General features: G+C 38.2%; 1 protein-coding gene across 4 annotated transcripts in view; it reads right to left on the bottom strand.

Annotated features, from left to right (window-relative positions):
• The window catches only part of LMTK2 (lemur tyrosine kinase 2), a 43,644-nt gene that overhangs the window by 152 nt on the left and 26,145 nt on the right, over nucleotides 1-17,347 (bottom strand). For 2 of the 4 annotated variants that reach the window (XM_054213337.1, XM_054213338.1), the window contains exons 7-14: nucleotides 14,981-15,114; nucleotides 13,067-13,151; nucleotides 12,319-12,440; nucleotides 10,672-10,821; nucleotides 7,495-10,411; nucleotides 5,808-5,943; nucleotides 5,162-5,410; nucleotides 31-4,015 (exon numbers count right to left, since the gene is read on the bottom strand). In XM_054213337.1, coding sequence (XP_054069312.1) covers nucleotides 3,987-4,015; nucleotides 5,162-5,410; nucleotides 5,808-5,943; nucleotides 7,495-10,411; nucleotides 10,672-10,821; nucleotides 12,319-12,440; nucleotides 13,067-13,151; nucleotides 14,981-15,114 — 3,822 coding nt within the window. In that variant the 3' untranslated portion in view covers nucleotides 31-3,986. Of the gene's footprint in view, nucleotides 1-30; nucleotides 4,016-5,161; nucleotides 5,411-5,807; nucleotides 5,944-7,494; nucleotides 10,412-10,671; nucleotides 10,822-12,318; nucleotides 12,441-13,066; nucleotides 13,152-14,980; nucleotides 15,115-17,347 lie in introns of those variants that run through there. The other 2 variants (XR_008468270.1, XR_008468269.1) reach the window with 2 other exon arrangements.

The raw sequence follows: 17,347 nt of genomic DNA, 5'->3' as shown, positions 1-17,347 counted from the left end.
AACATAGACAAAGAGATTATAAATATATAACTGTATTTTATTTTTAATATTAAATATTTTTAAATTACAAGCAGTTTCTTGAATCACACTATGCATGATAATCAATATACAGTAGAAATTACAATTTAAAAATGTACACAATTTAAAGACATTTTGACCTGAAATTTCATTAACTATGATATATTGCCATAAACCTCATACCTGTATTAAATTACAATAGGAAAACCTCATACCTATGATTTTGTTACATAGTTTCTCATTTACAAATAGAATTAAACATTATATATACACACACATCAGTACCATTTATCATTTAAGTTACACCTACATCTGTGCAAGTTCAAACGATTTCATAAACAAAACTGTAAGTCATATTCAAGTTTCTGAAAAACAGGCTGCTGGTATTACAAATACTTATTTTCAATAAGTTTATATGATGTTTGACTCTCCTCTAGATTTTTTTTCCAGTCCTGTACTAAAACCATTAACATACAAGGATATTTCTGTATGACTTAAAGCTGAAGTAATTTTGTATACTCCATTCTTATTTAAGGCTATTTCTTATAAGGCTAATGTACTTGGATTCCACCTTTCACCAACTCCAACAAAAATAGCCATGTCACTAACACCTGACAATGCTGACATTTTAGCATAGTGCTTAATCATTAAAAAAAAAAAAAAGTCTTCTTATCAACCAGCCTCCTCATGAAAAAGATAGAGTACTACCTAAAAATCTGCTAAAAATACTGATAAAAAGAATGAGGCTTAAATGGCTTTCATTAGTGCACCAACAAGGATATGAAAAAATGTTCAATCCGCTCATTTCCATGAAAATGGCAGCTTCCATAAACGCAGTTCTACACGCAACATATCTGCAGCTGGGGGATTTGGGAGAGCACAGGTGTTGCCACTACAACTGGACGCTCTTCTCGCTCTCTTGGCTTCTCACTACAGATCCTCATTTTTAAACAAACTTCCTTAGGTGGGAAAAATCAGATCTTTTAAATAACTTTAGTAGCCAAATTGAGACAATGCCTTCATTAGTCAAATAATCAAGGTATTCTACTAGAGAAGGAATTAAAGTGTAACCAGTCCTCATAATAAACCATTGAAAATAGATACATGTACTTCTAAAACGGAAACCATGCTTAAGTAGCTAGTGCAAGAAATTACATATAGTTTAATTAATGATTTGTAACAAATCCCCTTATAATGTAATACGTTGGAATTACCGATTTGTCTTTATTGTGCCACTGACTGCTAGGCAGATATTTAAATATTGCTATACTTGATCAGATTTTTACTATAAATTTTTCCCCAAAAGACCTGTCAATCTATTATTGCAATCCAGCCTAATGGACTACTGAAATTAAAATTCATCATTTAAGTGAGATGAGTCAACTTTAAATATTTCTTTCTCTTCATTGTACAGCTAAAAGGGACATTACCTTGCCTAATATCATACACATCCCAGCCCGTTTTGGAAGAGTGCTCCTTTGGCAATTCGTTAGCAATGAGTCCATTTGGACAAAGGAGTAAACTTTCACTTCCTATGTAAGATCTTCTTTAAACCCCGGTACACAATAAAAATCTTACGACTCCCATCAAGCAAAAGGAATCCCTGATGTGCAAGATAAACATCTGATTTTCCAGAGCTGTGAGAAACAAAACGCACAACCAAATTGCAGCATTCTGGAGTAGAAGCTTTTATTTAACCTTGGACTATATTTTAAATCAAATTATTCAAAATTAAGGCTGAACTCCAGGTCTGATACAGCAGGTTTTTCACCACGCAAGGCAGACAAGCCCACACGTTCTTTGCAGACCATTACGGAGTTTCATTCTTACTATGGTGAGAATTATAGAAGACAGACGAGATACTTTAATCTACCTGTATCAAGGAGTTTAACATTGGAATTATGGAATTTCTAAGCAGTAATTTGTGCACAATGTCTATTACCTATATTTAAAATATTGAGAGTAGCGCACAGCTTCCTTAAACCTTCTACAGTATATATACTGCAAGCCTGTATTAAGAACTACTTGGCTTTGCCCTTTAAATCACGTTTTGGGGAAAGTCCATGAAAAATTCAGTTCCTTGCTTCATACTGAAGAACAGTTCTGACTAACTCCAAACCCGAGTGCCTCATCAGAAAAAGTCGTCTCAACAACACATTGGCAACTTTAAATAACATGAACACTACATCATTCCCTTTTGATAGGTATGGAAACCATTGTGGTCAAGGGCTAAATAATGCTGGAAAAATGCAATTAACATATTCCTGTAATTTAAAACATACTTAAAAAAAATCAAAATGCATATAGAGGTATACAAAACCAAACTTCACAACATCTGAAAATACCTAGTCCTCCCATACTTCACGTGATCTGAACACGGAGCGCTTGGACCACCATTATACTGAAGCCCTGCCAAAATAGCCACTAAAATACAAAGTACTTAGTTTTAGTACGTTTGATTTTAGTACACTAAAATACAACGCCAGGTAAACTGTCCCTATCAGTGTTTCCTACAGATCCACAGCTGCATAAGGCATTCCAAGAGGTCAGGGATCTGCTTCTCAACCGAATCACTCTGGAGTGATAATTAAGGATTATTTTTTCCAGGCGGTTTCAAGGGTTAAGCTAGCTAAACGCGTGGTAGAGTATGAAGGTTAAAAACCCCTCGTTGTATTCCCTTCCCTACAGACAGCTTCAGACCAAACTTTACTATACTGCATCTTTGGGTCAGTTTGCATTCCAAGATGTACTATGGAGCCTTGCAGACACCTTGAAATAGGTCTGGCCTGACAAAGGGTGCAAAATTGGGCATTAACCGTTAGTCTAATTCTTCATTGTCTTAACGTCACCGAGAGGTAGATTTACCACAGGCCTCTGAATGGCAGCCCCAACCTGCAGTCAGCCAAGAGCGAGCTTCAAAATTCACAGAATGTACAACAGAAGGGCCAAGCGTGCCCAGATCCAGTCTGTGGAAATTAGTCTTTTTATAAGGTTCATAAATTCCAGTTTTGTACAGCCAATTTTTCCTCTTCTCTCTCCAAGGCAGAAATTGTAGTAAAAAGTGGAAGGCCCTTAATCATGATATAGTCAGATGCTATTACAGTTTAAGCAGTCAGTAGGATCATATTCAGGAATTAAGAGATATTATCTCTTTCATCTAAAAATTCCAGAGTATATCATATATTCTTTTCCAGTTTCCTATAAAACATGAACACTAACAATCAATCTATAATAATTATCATTTAGAAATGGTACTGAATATAAGATTTCAGCAAGTCTAACGTAACACTCAAAAGTTATGTACGTTTTACAAGTACCGTGCATAGCAAAGGCTACAAAAAGGACAAATTAAACTGGGTAACTGGGCCAATTCAACTTGTCTTATTTTCCTTGACAGATTTAAGATTTTGATTCTGTACATCATCAGGAAACAAAGGAAGAATAATCCATAGTGCAATCGTAATAAGCAAAGTAATATGTAGTGATATCTTTTTGAATAAATATGGCTCACTACTGCTCAGCTATCATTCGTACAGTTTCAGCAACACAGCCACCTGTTGCACAGGACAGTTATACGCAATTCTACAACAGGGCTATGTTCAAATAGGGAACGAGCTACATGGAAAAATATAAAAAGAATATTATACAATCTCATACATAAACCAGACTGTAGTGTAATTGCTTCACTTGTTTCTTAAGTTATCTGAAAAATACTTCAAGTACTTGAAAAGAGCGGCAAAATCATCTTTCAATGAAAAGCAAAATTGCACTGATTTAAAAATACATTACAAAGTTAAATACACATTCAAATTAATGTCCTGATTTAACATTGCTTTCAGTGTTTATTTTCATTTCTTAGTACTTCTTGATTACCTGTGTTACTCCGGGAGGATCCAGAGTTCAGATAAAGAAGTTTGAGACAAAGTCTGTGTGTTTTATGTATGTAGTCCAAGAAAGTTTTAATTCATTTAATCTTTTTCTCCATCTTCACTGCTTCCTGTTAGTAGAGGAAAGGTCATAAGGTACAGTGAGATCCTTCTGCACAACCCTCACTTTTTGCAAGACTCTCCCTAGAACCTGGCATTCTGCTGTTCCACACTTCCAAGTTTTGGTTAATCTTTCCCTAGAGCTTTCAACTACTGCAAACATTGGGTACATTTATACACAGCCACCTGCTTAAATCGCACAGCTCAATGTCACTTCTTAGGACACGTAAGGCAATGTAGGATCTCCAAAATAATCTCTCTTACTTGGAAGTTACTAAGCACCATACACTATCTAATCAATAAGCACCACACAAGAACAATACAACTCTCTATATAAACACCAATTACATTTTTACAGCCATTGACCATTAGCAAGGCTCTGTGATCAGTACTATTTATTTTCATTACTACAACATTTTATCAAGATTAATAATGTGCGGAACGGATTAAAGTCTGCTTAGTTTTGCTTCTCTTAACCCTCAAAAACATATCAAAGCTTAGAAAAAAAAGCTTTTTGTTACAGACAAGAAAGCTTTTGTTAATAAATACTGCTAGTACTCAGGATCGCTACAAACAGATTGTTTGGCCTCCTAACAGAAACTATCCTGCTCACAGCTCCAGAACACATGCTGCAACTCCTGAGAGAATGTCAAGAATGCACTTTTAAACAGCAATATAAAAGAAACTGAACTGTAAAATAATCTTAGACAACAACGGCAGAAGCATTATGTTCCTAGAATCCTTACCTTGTGCAATGACAAAATAAAATTGTGACTTATGACAGCGTAACAATGAGAATTATTCAAGTGCCACAGCACAGCAGCTACACAGAAGTGCTTCAGGACTACATAGATTTCATTCACGTAAATATAGCACCAGGTTTTTTAAACAGAAAAATCATGAGCTTGTCCTGTGAGCGTTCCATAGCACATCCAGCCGCAAATTTGTAGCAACTTGGATGCAAATAATCTCAATCTAAACAAAAAGCTATGTCTTAACTGAAATACAAGACCAGACACAAATTTTATAGTGTTAAAAATGCATTTCTAAATCAAGCATTTAAAATACAACAAGATTTCTCATATCTACTACTTGCATCTTTGCATCAAGTTTTTAATTTGTAGTTTTAAAATAATTGCTATAACTAAATCACTTACCTCCTTGCTCTATATCTGAATCTGTAAGATGCGTAAGAGAAAAGCTTGCCATGTTTGCGGGAGAGATAGAAAATCTGGAATAAGGGGATGAGTGTGACCAGTTCTGATCGAGTGTCCGAGAAGGAGGAGGTGGAGAGAAGTACTTTGATGACTGAAGAGGTGCTTTAGAACTAATAAGACTATTAGCTGCCTTCGATATAAAGGATGGCTCTGGAGAAGAGAAGTCATCATCCCATTCAAAACCCCCACCTTGGGGAAAAAAAAAAAAAAAGAAAACAGAGACAATTTACAGGAGTGTAAATCCATATGCAGTTTTAAAGGCAAACCCCTGGAATACTGCATTAACCCAAAACTTGTAGCTTTTCTGTTCTAGCCCTGGGGATGACCAAGATTTGTGGCCTGTAGCTGGGATGCCTCTGAAGGCACCCGAGACACATCAATGTAAACCCAACCAGGATGACACCACAGGCCTTGGCAACCAGTAACACTAGTACCGCGGCCTTGCTGAAGGGTATGCTTAGGATGCAAAACTGAAGTTGGTACGGTAGAGTGAATTTACAGATCATGCAGAATTTAAACGACATTTCATCAAAAACTATGCATAAGACAGTCTCAGCCCCTGCTATGTATAAATATGTTCCAGTACCTTCTTCATCTGTTGAGCTTTCTGAATTTGCAAATCTGTTTAAGTAACTAAAATTCGAAGATGGAACAGGAGCACTGCGAGAGTCTTCACCGTTCAAGTCTGCTGCACGGTTTCCCAGCTCCTTAGTCGGCATTTCCTAAGGCAAACAACAAAACTTCTGTAACTCTCGTACACACAGCGTCTCCGTGCCTATAGGTGCCTACAGCACTCCAAAAATACACCCCCCAGCCCCGCCACCCAGCCCACTGTGGAACGGAATGGTCTGTGAGCTCTTCAGTTATTACCACACAACAAAACTTCAAGTTACAGGTGAAGTTTATGCATGTACTTCTATTTCTAAAGAAAGTGGTATCAAGCCTATGCTAACATGCGTGCAGGAAATTACTATTTAAATATTACTTATGATATAAAAAGGTTTCATATTTCTAGGAACAAAGCTAAAACATCTTCCAACTGAAAACAGTTCCCTTATCAGCCTGACAAAGGTAGGGTTTTTTTGGTTTGTTTTTTTTTTTCTATTTAATAAAGCCTTATCCCATCTCCCAACTTTTTTTTTTTTACCCCTTAATCATGCTCCAGGATAAAAACAGACTTTGTATGACCGGTATTTGAAGCAGCCAACATTTTATCAGTTACTGTAATAATAAGTAACGAGTTCAACAATAAGGGCAATTTAAACACAGCTAATTTTTTCCTTCCCCTCTGACAAAAGAATCGCTATTCTACAGACTGTCTGAACACAAGTATATCACCTATGTTTTCTATTCCAAAAGACAATTATCTTGAACATTTATGTGCGTCATCACAAGCAACACTTCCAAAGTTTGACAATGTGACTGTTCTTTTAAACTCACTATACTAGTTTAGTTGCCATAATGTTAAAATACAAATCCCCTCTGTATCAAGTTACAGAAGTTAAAATTTGATAAAGCAGGCAGGGAAACAAAGGTAACCTTGAATTGTGTATATTGTACAGATCAGCATTTCCCTGAACCTGGATCACTTGAATCACATTGGATTAATAAAAAGCAGCATTACCATCTAAATACCGTTCTCATCTTTGGTTACGGTCTAAGTTAAATTTGCCTTAATGCTAAGTAGTGCAAGACTCAGCGTCAGGGTGTGGTTTGGGGGGGGTGTTTATGTTTGGGTTTTTATTGTTTGGGGTTTTTTTCCTTTTCTTTTCATAAAGGCATTTGAACTTGAAATCAAAGTCCTCAAACTCATTAAACAGATAAACCACTTCTATATAGTTACAACAGCATTCTGGTAAAATAAATTAATCAAATCTGGTCCACGATGATGCTGTCTCACATATTCAAATGAAACACAGCTTATGAAAATCAGAAAGACATCACTAAACCCACGTTTCATTCAGCACATGCAGCCAAGGGTCCAAAAGCAATGGAGACTCAGGGTTTGGCAGCCAATCCTGCCCGAAGCAAAACCCTCCTTCACTTCACATCAGCGCTGCCATTCTACCAGCAGCACACAACTGCACCTAGAAAGGTTTTTCTTTATAAAGAAAAAATAACCCACATCACAAACTAGATCCAACCCTCCAAGACGTGAAAGGTGAGCTTGTAACAATGTGTCCACAAATATTAAGCTAGTCTACCGCATCTTGTTTAAAAAACCCCAAACCAACAAAAACTTTAATTAGGAATTAAAAAAAAAAAAAGGATACCTGATCAAACAAATAGACTGTCACATCATCAAAGAACGTTACAGCCTTTTTCTCATTTTTCCAACGCTCATGTTGCCTTTCATCAAGAGGTTTTGAAAGTTTCAACAAGCTTCTCAGATGTTTTCCATCATCCTTGTCAGTAAGTATCTCAGGTACTTGATGAACAGTTTCATCTTCACTGTCAGAACTCAGACTATGCATATGGAAAGTCCTCATGTCATCCTCAGAATCACTGTTTTCATCTTCCTCATCTGCATCATCACCATCTTCTAAATCAAGCATTCCAGAAACATCCAGTTTGCCGAGGTATTTACCTTCAATATCCGGCTCTTTCAGTTTTTGTCCTTCAACGTGATAGAAGGACTTCTCACTGCTGCTCACATCTAAAGGACCATGTATGTTATGCACAGACTTTAAGTCTCTGTGTGAAAGCAGTTCTGAAGTATTAGTGCCAACACAAGAGACGGTTTTATGGGAAGTCTCAGACACTTTCACTTCATCCCTTAGGTTACTTTCCATCGATATTTGCAGGGAATTCAGAGCTGCCTCAGCCCACTCATCAGGACACCCCTGCATCCTTACCTCTATCTCTTGCATCTCAAAGTTGTCATTTAGTTCTGGTTTTGCATTTTGATTATTGATATCCTGGTAATTCCTTACATCACACTTTTGCTGTGTCTCTTCAAAACTGTAATCCTCTTCAGTATTATTCTCTCTTCCATTTGAAGAGACAACACACGCAGTCTCTTTTGACAGATTTACAGTCTCTTCTGGTTTTTTATCTGGCTCAGAATCGTTATCAGAGAAATAGGCAGAGTCTCTATACGAGTTCTGACTTCCACCCAGAAAAACCTTTGGGGTTACTTCAAAATTGCTGTTCGCTGCATCTAAACAAGCTGCTGCTTCTGAAACAATTATGACTGGATTAGAGGGTAAAGCACTGACATTGCTCTCGCTGACAACACAGCGAGCAGCATCTACACTAGAAGCATCCTCAACAGTGATATGGGAAGTCCACTCTGGAGATTCCAGGTTCTCTGTTTCATAGCCACTGTCAGCAGGTTTATCAGGTGGCAGAAGTTTCTGAGGACTTTGAGCCTGGAAAGATTCTAAAACCTCATTTACATCTAAAGAATCCAAAGAATCGGGTGTCTCTAAGGCTTGTTCTACAGTCTGTATAGGAGACGGGCTGTCTTCCAGAAGACTATCCTGACTTGTACAATCTGAAGTAGCTACAGAAATTAAGGTCACCTCTTCTGGAACATCTTTAAAGTTCTCAAAATTGTTTGATGTTTCTTGTTTTTCCTCCAATAAACATTCATCTTTTTTTAATATGGGAGGCTTATCTTGCAAGTTTCTTTTCATATCTTCCTGATCACAACATTCTTCTCTACTAAAAGCTCTTTCATCAGATTTGAAAAGCATTCCCTGTTTCACTTGTGCATCACTCTCTGCTGTTTCAACAGCAAAACCATAACGTGGATTGTTTCCAATATTGTTATTTTTGGCATTAGTGGACAGCTCTTCTTGACAGAGATCATCAACATTACAGGACGCGACTTCGTTGACCTCCACATTTAAAAGTTTTCCCTCGTCCTTCAAATAACGAAGATTTGCATGTTTATCACATGACTTATGTGCTGCAGATGGACTAGAGGATGCCTGCATCTCTACAGTAGCCTGAGACCGAGAATTCAGATCTTTATTCATTGTCACTGGGTTAAAATTTTCATCTTTCACTGTTTTAAGACTTTCATGGATTAAAGAAAAGACCTGTGCATTTTCAGCCAACACAGGCTCAGGCTCTACAGAGTTTCTATTTGAGGTTTCTAATATACTTTTTAGAACATCTGGGTTTTGCCCAAAATCACTGTTGGTTTTGTTAGACAATAACCCTGTTAACAAGTTTTTCTCTTGAAGAAATAAAAAGTTATCAGAAAGTTCTTCTAAAGTTACCAAGTCAGACTGGTTAGAAATATTTTCACATAAGGAAACTGTTTCATTTTCAGAAGCATGACTACTATGCTCCTTCTCAGAAAGGCCTACTGCCTTTCTAGCATCTGTGTTTGAGTTTAAAACAACTGGTTTAAAGTCTTTAGGAATATCGCTTGTTTCAGCAAAACCAAGTATTTTTCTGTTTGTCAATTCTTCTGATCTGTCAGTGTCATTAAAGATATTCTGGAAAGGACTTTCTGGACTATTAGTAGCAGGCAAAAATTCCTCTTTAGGATCTGTATTATAGTGGAAGAAGTCCCCATCAGTGCTAGATTCTTCAACATCAAGATCCCTGAGAACTGCGAAATGAGAACTTTTTTCTTGTACAGCTTCTTGACGATCAACTTCTGTGGTTAGTACAACTGATTGGTTATCAAAATTCATGCTGCAGCCACTTCCTTTTTCCTCTAACTGGATATAGTAGTCATTTCCAACAGAAAGCTTGTGTGCATCAAACACGGGTAACACCCCAGGGACAGCAAGCGATGCTTCTTGACCACTTCCATCCTGTGCTCCCGATCCCTGCTCTGACAGTGACCTCTCAAAAACCTCCACTGGAAAGAATATACTCGTGTATGTCATTGCTTCATCAGGATTCACATGACCACACTCATCAAAATGATCGTGTTTAGCTGCCTCCCAGATATATTCAAAGCTGAGACCCTGGCTTGTTTCAGTTACAGTAAGAACTTCCTCCATCTCATGGCCAAGTCTATCTCCTGTGAAGTGATCTAAGATTGGAAATGCAGAGCTGTTTGTTTCTCTATTTGAGGTGTTTGGTTTAAGAGCATTCCACTGCTGCTCAAAATCAATCTCCGAGTCCCTTTGGCTTTGCATGCGAAGGTAAGTTAAAAGTCTATGCACTTCTTCTGCTGTTGGTCTCTTCTCTGGAGGTAGCCAGCAGAACTGCAGAACTTCATACCTATACAAATAAAAAGCATGTTTCAATAAGTTTCACACCGAAAAGGAATTTTTAAAATTCAAATATCTAACAAGCTAAAGAGTAACAATTAATATCACTGGCAGGAATTCCCACATACAGCAACTCCTTTTACTTTTATCTAGGGCTTCTTTGCCAGGAGCATGATTCCATGTAGCAATTTCAATATATTCAAGAGAACTGAGTAATGCGAGAAACTTCTTCAGCAGCTTTAAGAATAAATAAAAACATTTAAAGTTTACCATCTATCAGAGTATGGCTGTTCCAGACGTGGCTTGAAGAGTTTAACCTGCTTCTCCTTTATGACGTGTGTCAGGACTTCCCTGTCAGAGAAGTCTGAGTAAGGCCGAGCAGCATTCTCGAACAGTTCCCATAACGTGACACCCAGGGACCTGAAAGAGAGCAGCAAAGGACTCTGCATTCTAAGAAGCTGCTTTTCTAAGAAAGTAAGGATTATGCAAAGCATAACTGGCAAGAAGAAACAAATATCGGTCTCCCATTGGCTCTATAAAAACTTCAGAACTTGTTAGCTCATTTTATCTGACAGAACACTAGAAGCCTCAAGAATAAAGTTGCTTGAAGGCAATGACAATGCAGGCAACAAAACGCAAGAGGCCTCAAATGCTTGAGCTATGGAAGAAAGCACCACATATTAAAAAAATAGAAATTGCTTATTTAGAGAAGATGAATAAACCTTATGGTTAGTCCAACAGCAGGAAAAGCTTTCATCAGAAATTGCAGTTATGGGTCAAACTGCTAGAGAACTTATCTTTGGTTGAGTTTTCACAAATTACTTATTTTTAAGCTGCAGTTGTCAGAAGTCAGCTCTTTCACTTAGTGCTGTATGCATACTGCGTCCAACAGTCATCACATTTTCAGTTATTAGAGCTGATGCTCATCTTTGGGCAACCCTTCCTTGCAAAGTAACTGACTCCGCATGTATTACTGCAGAATAATTTAGATTGGAAAGGGTCTTTGGAAGTCATCTAGTTCAAACCCATTCAAAGCAGCTCTGTATAAAAGGCACTAAAATTCAAGTTGGAAGCCTTAAAACCCCAGCCGCTTCTCGTTGACATGAACAGTATGATCTGAGGAAGCCTGCTTGAAAGATGAAATCAGGAAAAGGAAATCAGTATTTAGATAATTTCTATCTATCCCACTCGCTTCCTGCAACTGTACCTTTAAATTAGCAAATAAAACCTAGTTTACTATTTAATATCCTTAAAATATAAAAGCAGGAATTTAACTAGAATGCTTCCAGAAATGTTAGCCTAAGCCCCAATTTCTATTACCCAAATTTCTTAGGACTTGAGAACTGAAGCGGAACTTCGTGATTTCAAAAAAGCTGAATCACCAGGATTTTCAGCAGCCTTTGTCTGTAAGCTCTTTGGTAGCCGAGAGGAACAGTTAATCGCAGCCCTCAAACGCTGCAGCAAGAAATGAAGATGCTACTCTTCTACCCAGGGAACTTAATTGGGCTCTAGTGGGATCAACCTTTTATGTCATCCACAGCTATTATATTATGGGAAAAATTATTTACTATTTCCTTCATTTATAAACATTTGAAGGCATTTGGCAAATATACAGTAATTGCTTTTATTAGTATTGTTGTGGTTTGGGCCCCAAACCAGGACAAGTATAAACACCCATTCTTCTGCTAAACATTTTTAATTAATCTAAGTGTTCTCCCAACAGATTTCTAAGCATCTTTTCAAAGCAAGACACAGTTGCAGGTTTGTAGAGATTAACCTACTGTACATCTGATGAAATAAAAAAGCGGTGCATCAGGCCAATATTCAATATGATTATAAATACTTACTCCTTCGTGTAACACTTGAAAATATGTTTACAAATCTCTCATTGAAATTATTTTAAAGCCTACTACATACCATATGTTACTGTATTTATTTTGCTCTGCTGATAACAGTCTGTCTTGAAAACTTGTTATTAACTCAGGTGCAGTCCATCGGAGAGGAACAAGTTTCTTCTCATCTGTCTCAATATAATCTTCCTAAATTATTGATAAGAAAAAAAACAACAAACAGAAAAAGACTGAACAAACATTGGATCACCTTCCAGAAGTTGACAGTCCTTTCCTTAATATGGTTTTACAGGGCCCCTATGCAAAAAATTAGAATTAAAGAAAATTCATCCCATTTTCCCCAAGTAGCAGAGAATAATGCTACAGAGGAAAGGCGTTCACTGCGGAGTAGAAAAGCTGAATGGCAACTTCTTGTTTAAGGTTTGGCATCAGAAAACATTTTTAATTAATACCTTGAATCTTTCATTTTCTTGATAGATTTAAATACTTCAAACATTTTCATTAAGAAATTTGTTTGAATTTTTCCTTTCTTAAAACATGAAAATTAATTTATGCATATCTTAGGACTACTGTAAATAGGATCTAAAGAAGACAGATTTAGCCAGAAGCTTCCCTCTACAAGCATAAACTCCTCTCATCTCTAGAAAGATCATCTATTCTGTCGCATGAGCTTGCTATGGTTATTTGCCAGTTATACTTGGGAAGTCCATTATTCAAGGACAACCTGGTATCAGTTTATAACTCTAAAGTATGCTTGTTATAACCTTAGGCCCCAAATCCTTTAAAAAAAGTGGCATGTGACTAGATTAACTTACCTTGTATCTACTGAATCCTATACCATAATCTCCTACTTTGACATTTAAATCAGACGTAAGAAAGCAATTCCGTAAGGCCAAGTCGCTGAAAAAGCAAACAAATAAATAATGAGACCAAACCACGAAGCTGTTTTAGAAAACCCACTGCGCAAACTCAGAAATTTCTGCAAGTTTAATGAAGCTGCGTGCTTACTACAGAGCAGCAGCTGGGACAGCAAAGAGCTCTGCAGACCAAGTGCTCAAATATTTTGCTTCTCAGTGTCACAGAAGGGTACCAGGCAATTAAGTGCGCCGGAAGAACTCTACCGTTGCTTCTGCCTGGCTTGAAAAGAGTCTCTGAACTGCAAACACTCCGAAAGCCACACAGTTTCCCTACTTTGAAGAAGGAAGATAACATTTTCCTTTCCAGTCATTGAACTACACAGGTCAGAAACACATTTGTAACTCTCAAGTATGCCCTAAAGCTTTCCAACTTGTTCTATACTATCTAAACAAATATCCTGGAAGAGAAAATAAAATTTTGGCTGCTTGAATTTACCACTAACAACAAAATCACTGATGCTGGAGCTTTACCACTTACTCTGACAGCATCAGGATAGTGTTGCTAGAAGTAAACATTTACAATGAGAATCCTGCAGATCCACAGAATAATTATTTATCAAGTTTAACTGTACTTCACTGAAAACATACTGTTACATTTAATACCTACAGAGCCACGCTGCTGCAACACAAGAAGCAGTGATCACTCAGACAGGTACAACTGGTACCACCTTCAAGTCACCTGAAACCGTTAAAGAGGTTAAAAGAATAGCTCTGCCCACCAGCCGAGTCTGGGCTCTGGGGGCTCTCAGGGCCTTGCTGCTGTTTTACACCAGCACCTTTTAAGACCTCATTTCCCTTCTCCCCGAACACAAGGTCTCTGCTTTCTCTAAGCAGCAAGACCCCCGTTGATAAGCTCTAGCACAAGTTCCAAACTTGCTGAAAAGGATACTGATGCAAGCGCTGTTTCTACAGCAAAGAACAGGCTGCCGCAACATGAACCCAAGATAAACTGCCTTGTGATACCCACGGTTCCACCAGGTAAGCCATGTCTGGGCAGCAAGTACTCGAATATTTCAGTCATTACAAGTCTAAGGTCGATGTCTTCCAGGCCCTTAACACCTTTTATTTTAAAGCTAAAAAAATTAACTTTGGCATATTTCTGAGCAATTAGTTTCACAAATACATTTTCCCCCCAGCCTTTTATTATCGCCTTTCTTTCCTTATTCTGCTGCATTAAAGAAATCTAGCATTTTTCCCTCCTGATTAAAACCAAATTGTTCTCCCATTATGATTTCTTCTAAATCTGACTACCTCCATTACTGAAGATCAAAAGGTTACACGAACACTAAGGCAGTGAGAGAACATCTACTTCAGTCCGATTTTTCATTTAAAGTCAGCTTCTCCCTTACCGCATTAGAAAGGCAACATTTTTAGTTTGGTTTTTTTTCCATTTTTAGTAACACAGGTACCAGATTACCAAACACAAGTTCTAAATTGCTACAGCTTATAAGAAATACATGGCAGGTAAGATTCATTCTAACATCCCTCACCCCCATAAACAAAACAAATTTAACCAGCCGAGAACGAATGAAACAACTACCTCTTCTGGGCTGGCTTAGCAGCAGGTTGTGTTTTATGGGCTGCAAACCTACAGAGGTGGCGATCGGCTTTCAGCCAGGTGGGAGCTGTAACACCACACCACTGCAGCTAAATTAGCATCGTCATAAGCATCACACCTTCATGACTTAGGATATGTAAGTTAGACAGAAATTCATTAAAACACAATCTTCAATACATGTTGATTTTACTGAAAACATCTACATGGATTCTAGAGTGCATCACAACTGAAAGCAATTGATCTGGAAAGCATACCTATGCACAAAGTTATGTTTATGCATTACGGCAAGCCCAGCAGCAATCTCGCAGGCCATTCTCTGCAGCAGCATTATTTGTGAATCTCCTTTCACGTGTTCCTGCTCATTGCAGATATACGTTTTTAAGTCACCCTGTAAAAGAAGTTGAAAATACTTATCAGCATTGAACGTCGGTTGAATCTGAAAAATATGTAATGAAGAACCAACTAACCACATTACTTGTTAACCACATTTGTTCTTAATAAAAAAATCTCCTGAAGTTTCCAGTCTCCATAAAGATTCTTACAGAAGTCATCTAAGGCATATGGTATTGTCCTTTTAAGAGGTTTTAATCAAATCATTTATTAATTAACATTCCAGATCATACTGACACATAAAACCTAACAGTTATACAATAATACTTTCCGTTAAAACACAGAGCTTGATAAGCTTCTGTTTTTAAATGAGATGAGTTTTCAAGCACTCCAGATCATCAGAGCGGACCGTCTGGAATTTGCCACGGGATGGAAGGGAGAGAGCGGAGCCAGGCTCTCAGCCCCGGCCAACTCACCAGAGCTTTAGATACCAACAGCACCGCGACACCCCCCACGCCAGTCAGAGCAGTTTTACTGCACCTAAGCAATGCTGACCAACGGACACAGAATTAATGAGCCCACAGAAGCACTCCATAAATTACTAAAAAGAGAACAGCTTCAAAATGGAGGGAAAATAACTGAAAGTTGTCAAACATTCAGGAAAAGCAAGACTATAGTAAGTGAATCCAAGCAAGGGAAGAAAACAAGTTTCTCATCCCATTAATGTTCCCGCTTTCACAGCTGGACTTTTAAGCTAGCACTCCTATATTTTTGTATTTAAAATACAGACTTTCTAAGTTTAGCAAATTACGTCAGAGGGTATTTTTGCATTGAGACTGCACAACAATTACATCACAACTTGTTTCACCAGCGTAACATTCTGGGGTCTAGCTGTCCACGTCCACTGTCTGCCCACACCTTGGGCCAGGCAGGAGACCGAAGGGAGGTCCTGAGGCTGCCCAGACAAGGCAGTCTTTGTACTGGCCAAAAAGCGCCCTGTGTCCAGAAAAGACTGAGGAGTCCTAAACTTCCTGTTCCTCTGCTGCTCATGTACATATGGAGCTCTAACCGAAGCATCTCATTCCTCCTTTACAGGGTTAATGGACATGGCAATTCACAGTCCTCTTAGTTCCAGCAGCAGATGTCCGTGTGGTGCATTAAATCTAACAGTGCAGCGACAGCTGAGGTGACTGACTGGACAGTCACGAGCCTGGGCTACACTTAATAAAATAAGAAGCAATGGGACAGCCTACTTAAAAGCAGACACTACTCCTATGTAAAACAACTTCACTTTAATTTTTTAACACATGAATAGATTCTACAGTACACGCAAGCAGCTACAGCTATTCCGTCTCCACCTGCCGTACTGGCAGTACTGCTGCTGCGAGCAGCCACCCCACCTTGTGAGAAAGCCTGTGTTTAATGGTGTAGAAGCCTTCACTGCATTCTCTTTCTCCTGTTCTTAGCTACTAATTAGGTAACTGCCATATCTGCATCCTACATAATTACATTTTAAAAAAAATGTTTCCCCAGAGATTCTTCTGACTTACAATTACAGCTTTAATATTATACTGTCTCAGGTAGACATGTATAAACATTATTATATATAAACACACACCCCTTTCTACCTGGCCAGAGCAGATTTATTAGAGTGGAGTTCCAAAGAACTAGGAAACAAAGCGTGGGTAACACAGACAGGTTCCCCATTGCGCAGCCTAATGAATGTGAGCAAGTACAGAACACCGAGCTGGACTGGCTCCAGGTGGCAGCAAGCGCCTGAAGAAAGTCAAACTCTCCAAAATTGTCATTCATTAAAACGGCCACTGGTTACTTAGGGTTTGTCCCAGGTGGATTAAGTTCCTAGGATGCCTGAAACACACCAAGGAATTACCTTTTAATTTTTAAATGCATTAATAACAGCAGTGCTGTGTGGCATCCCTTTTTTACTAAATAATTCATGTAGGCACACTTTATTGTAGTAAATACAACTTTCACTAAATCCAGCACCTTGAAACATGCTGGTTCTATTTTCCCATTCTATTCTAATTAAGGCTACAATCAAGGTTAAAAATATAAAATGGGGGTTTTTGGTATTGCTTTAAAAGGACATTGCTTTAAAAGGACATTGCTTATACCAAACTGGGGGGAACCACTGAGTACAGTCAGGTGCTGGACTGCCATCCTGAGGGCGCCGGACAGGTTGGAAGAGGGTCCAACAGGAACCTTAGGAAACTCCAGCAGCCAAATGCCAAGTCTTGCCCCTGGGGGGAAGGAAAAGCCCCTTGGGGCAA

This window comes from Rissa tridactyla, chromosome 8 (assembly GCF_028500815.1).
Source record: "Rissa tridactyla isolate bRisTri1 chromosome 8, bRisTri1.patW.cur.20221130, whole genome shotgun sequence".
In the NCBI taxonomy this organism is placed as follows: domain Eukaryota; kingdom Metazoa; phylum Chordata; class Aves; order Charadriiformes; family Laridae; genus Rissa; species Rissa tridactyla.
The sequence above is the reverse complement of the archived record's forward strand: the minus strand, read 5'-3'. Positions and strand labels throughout refer to the sequence as shown.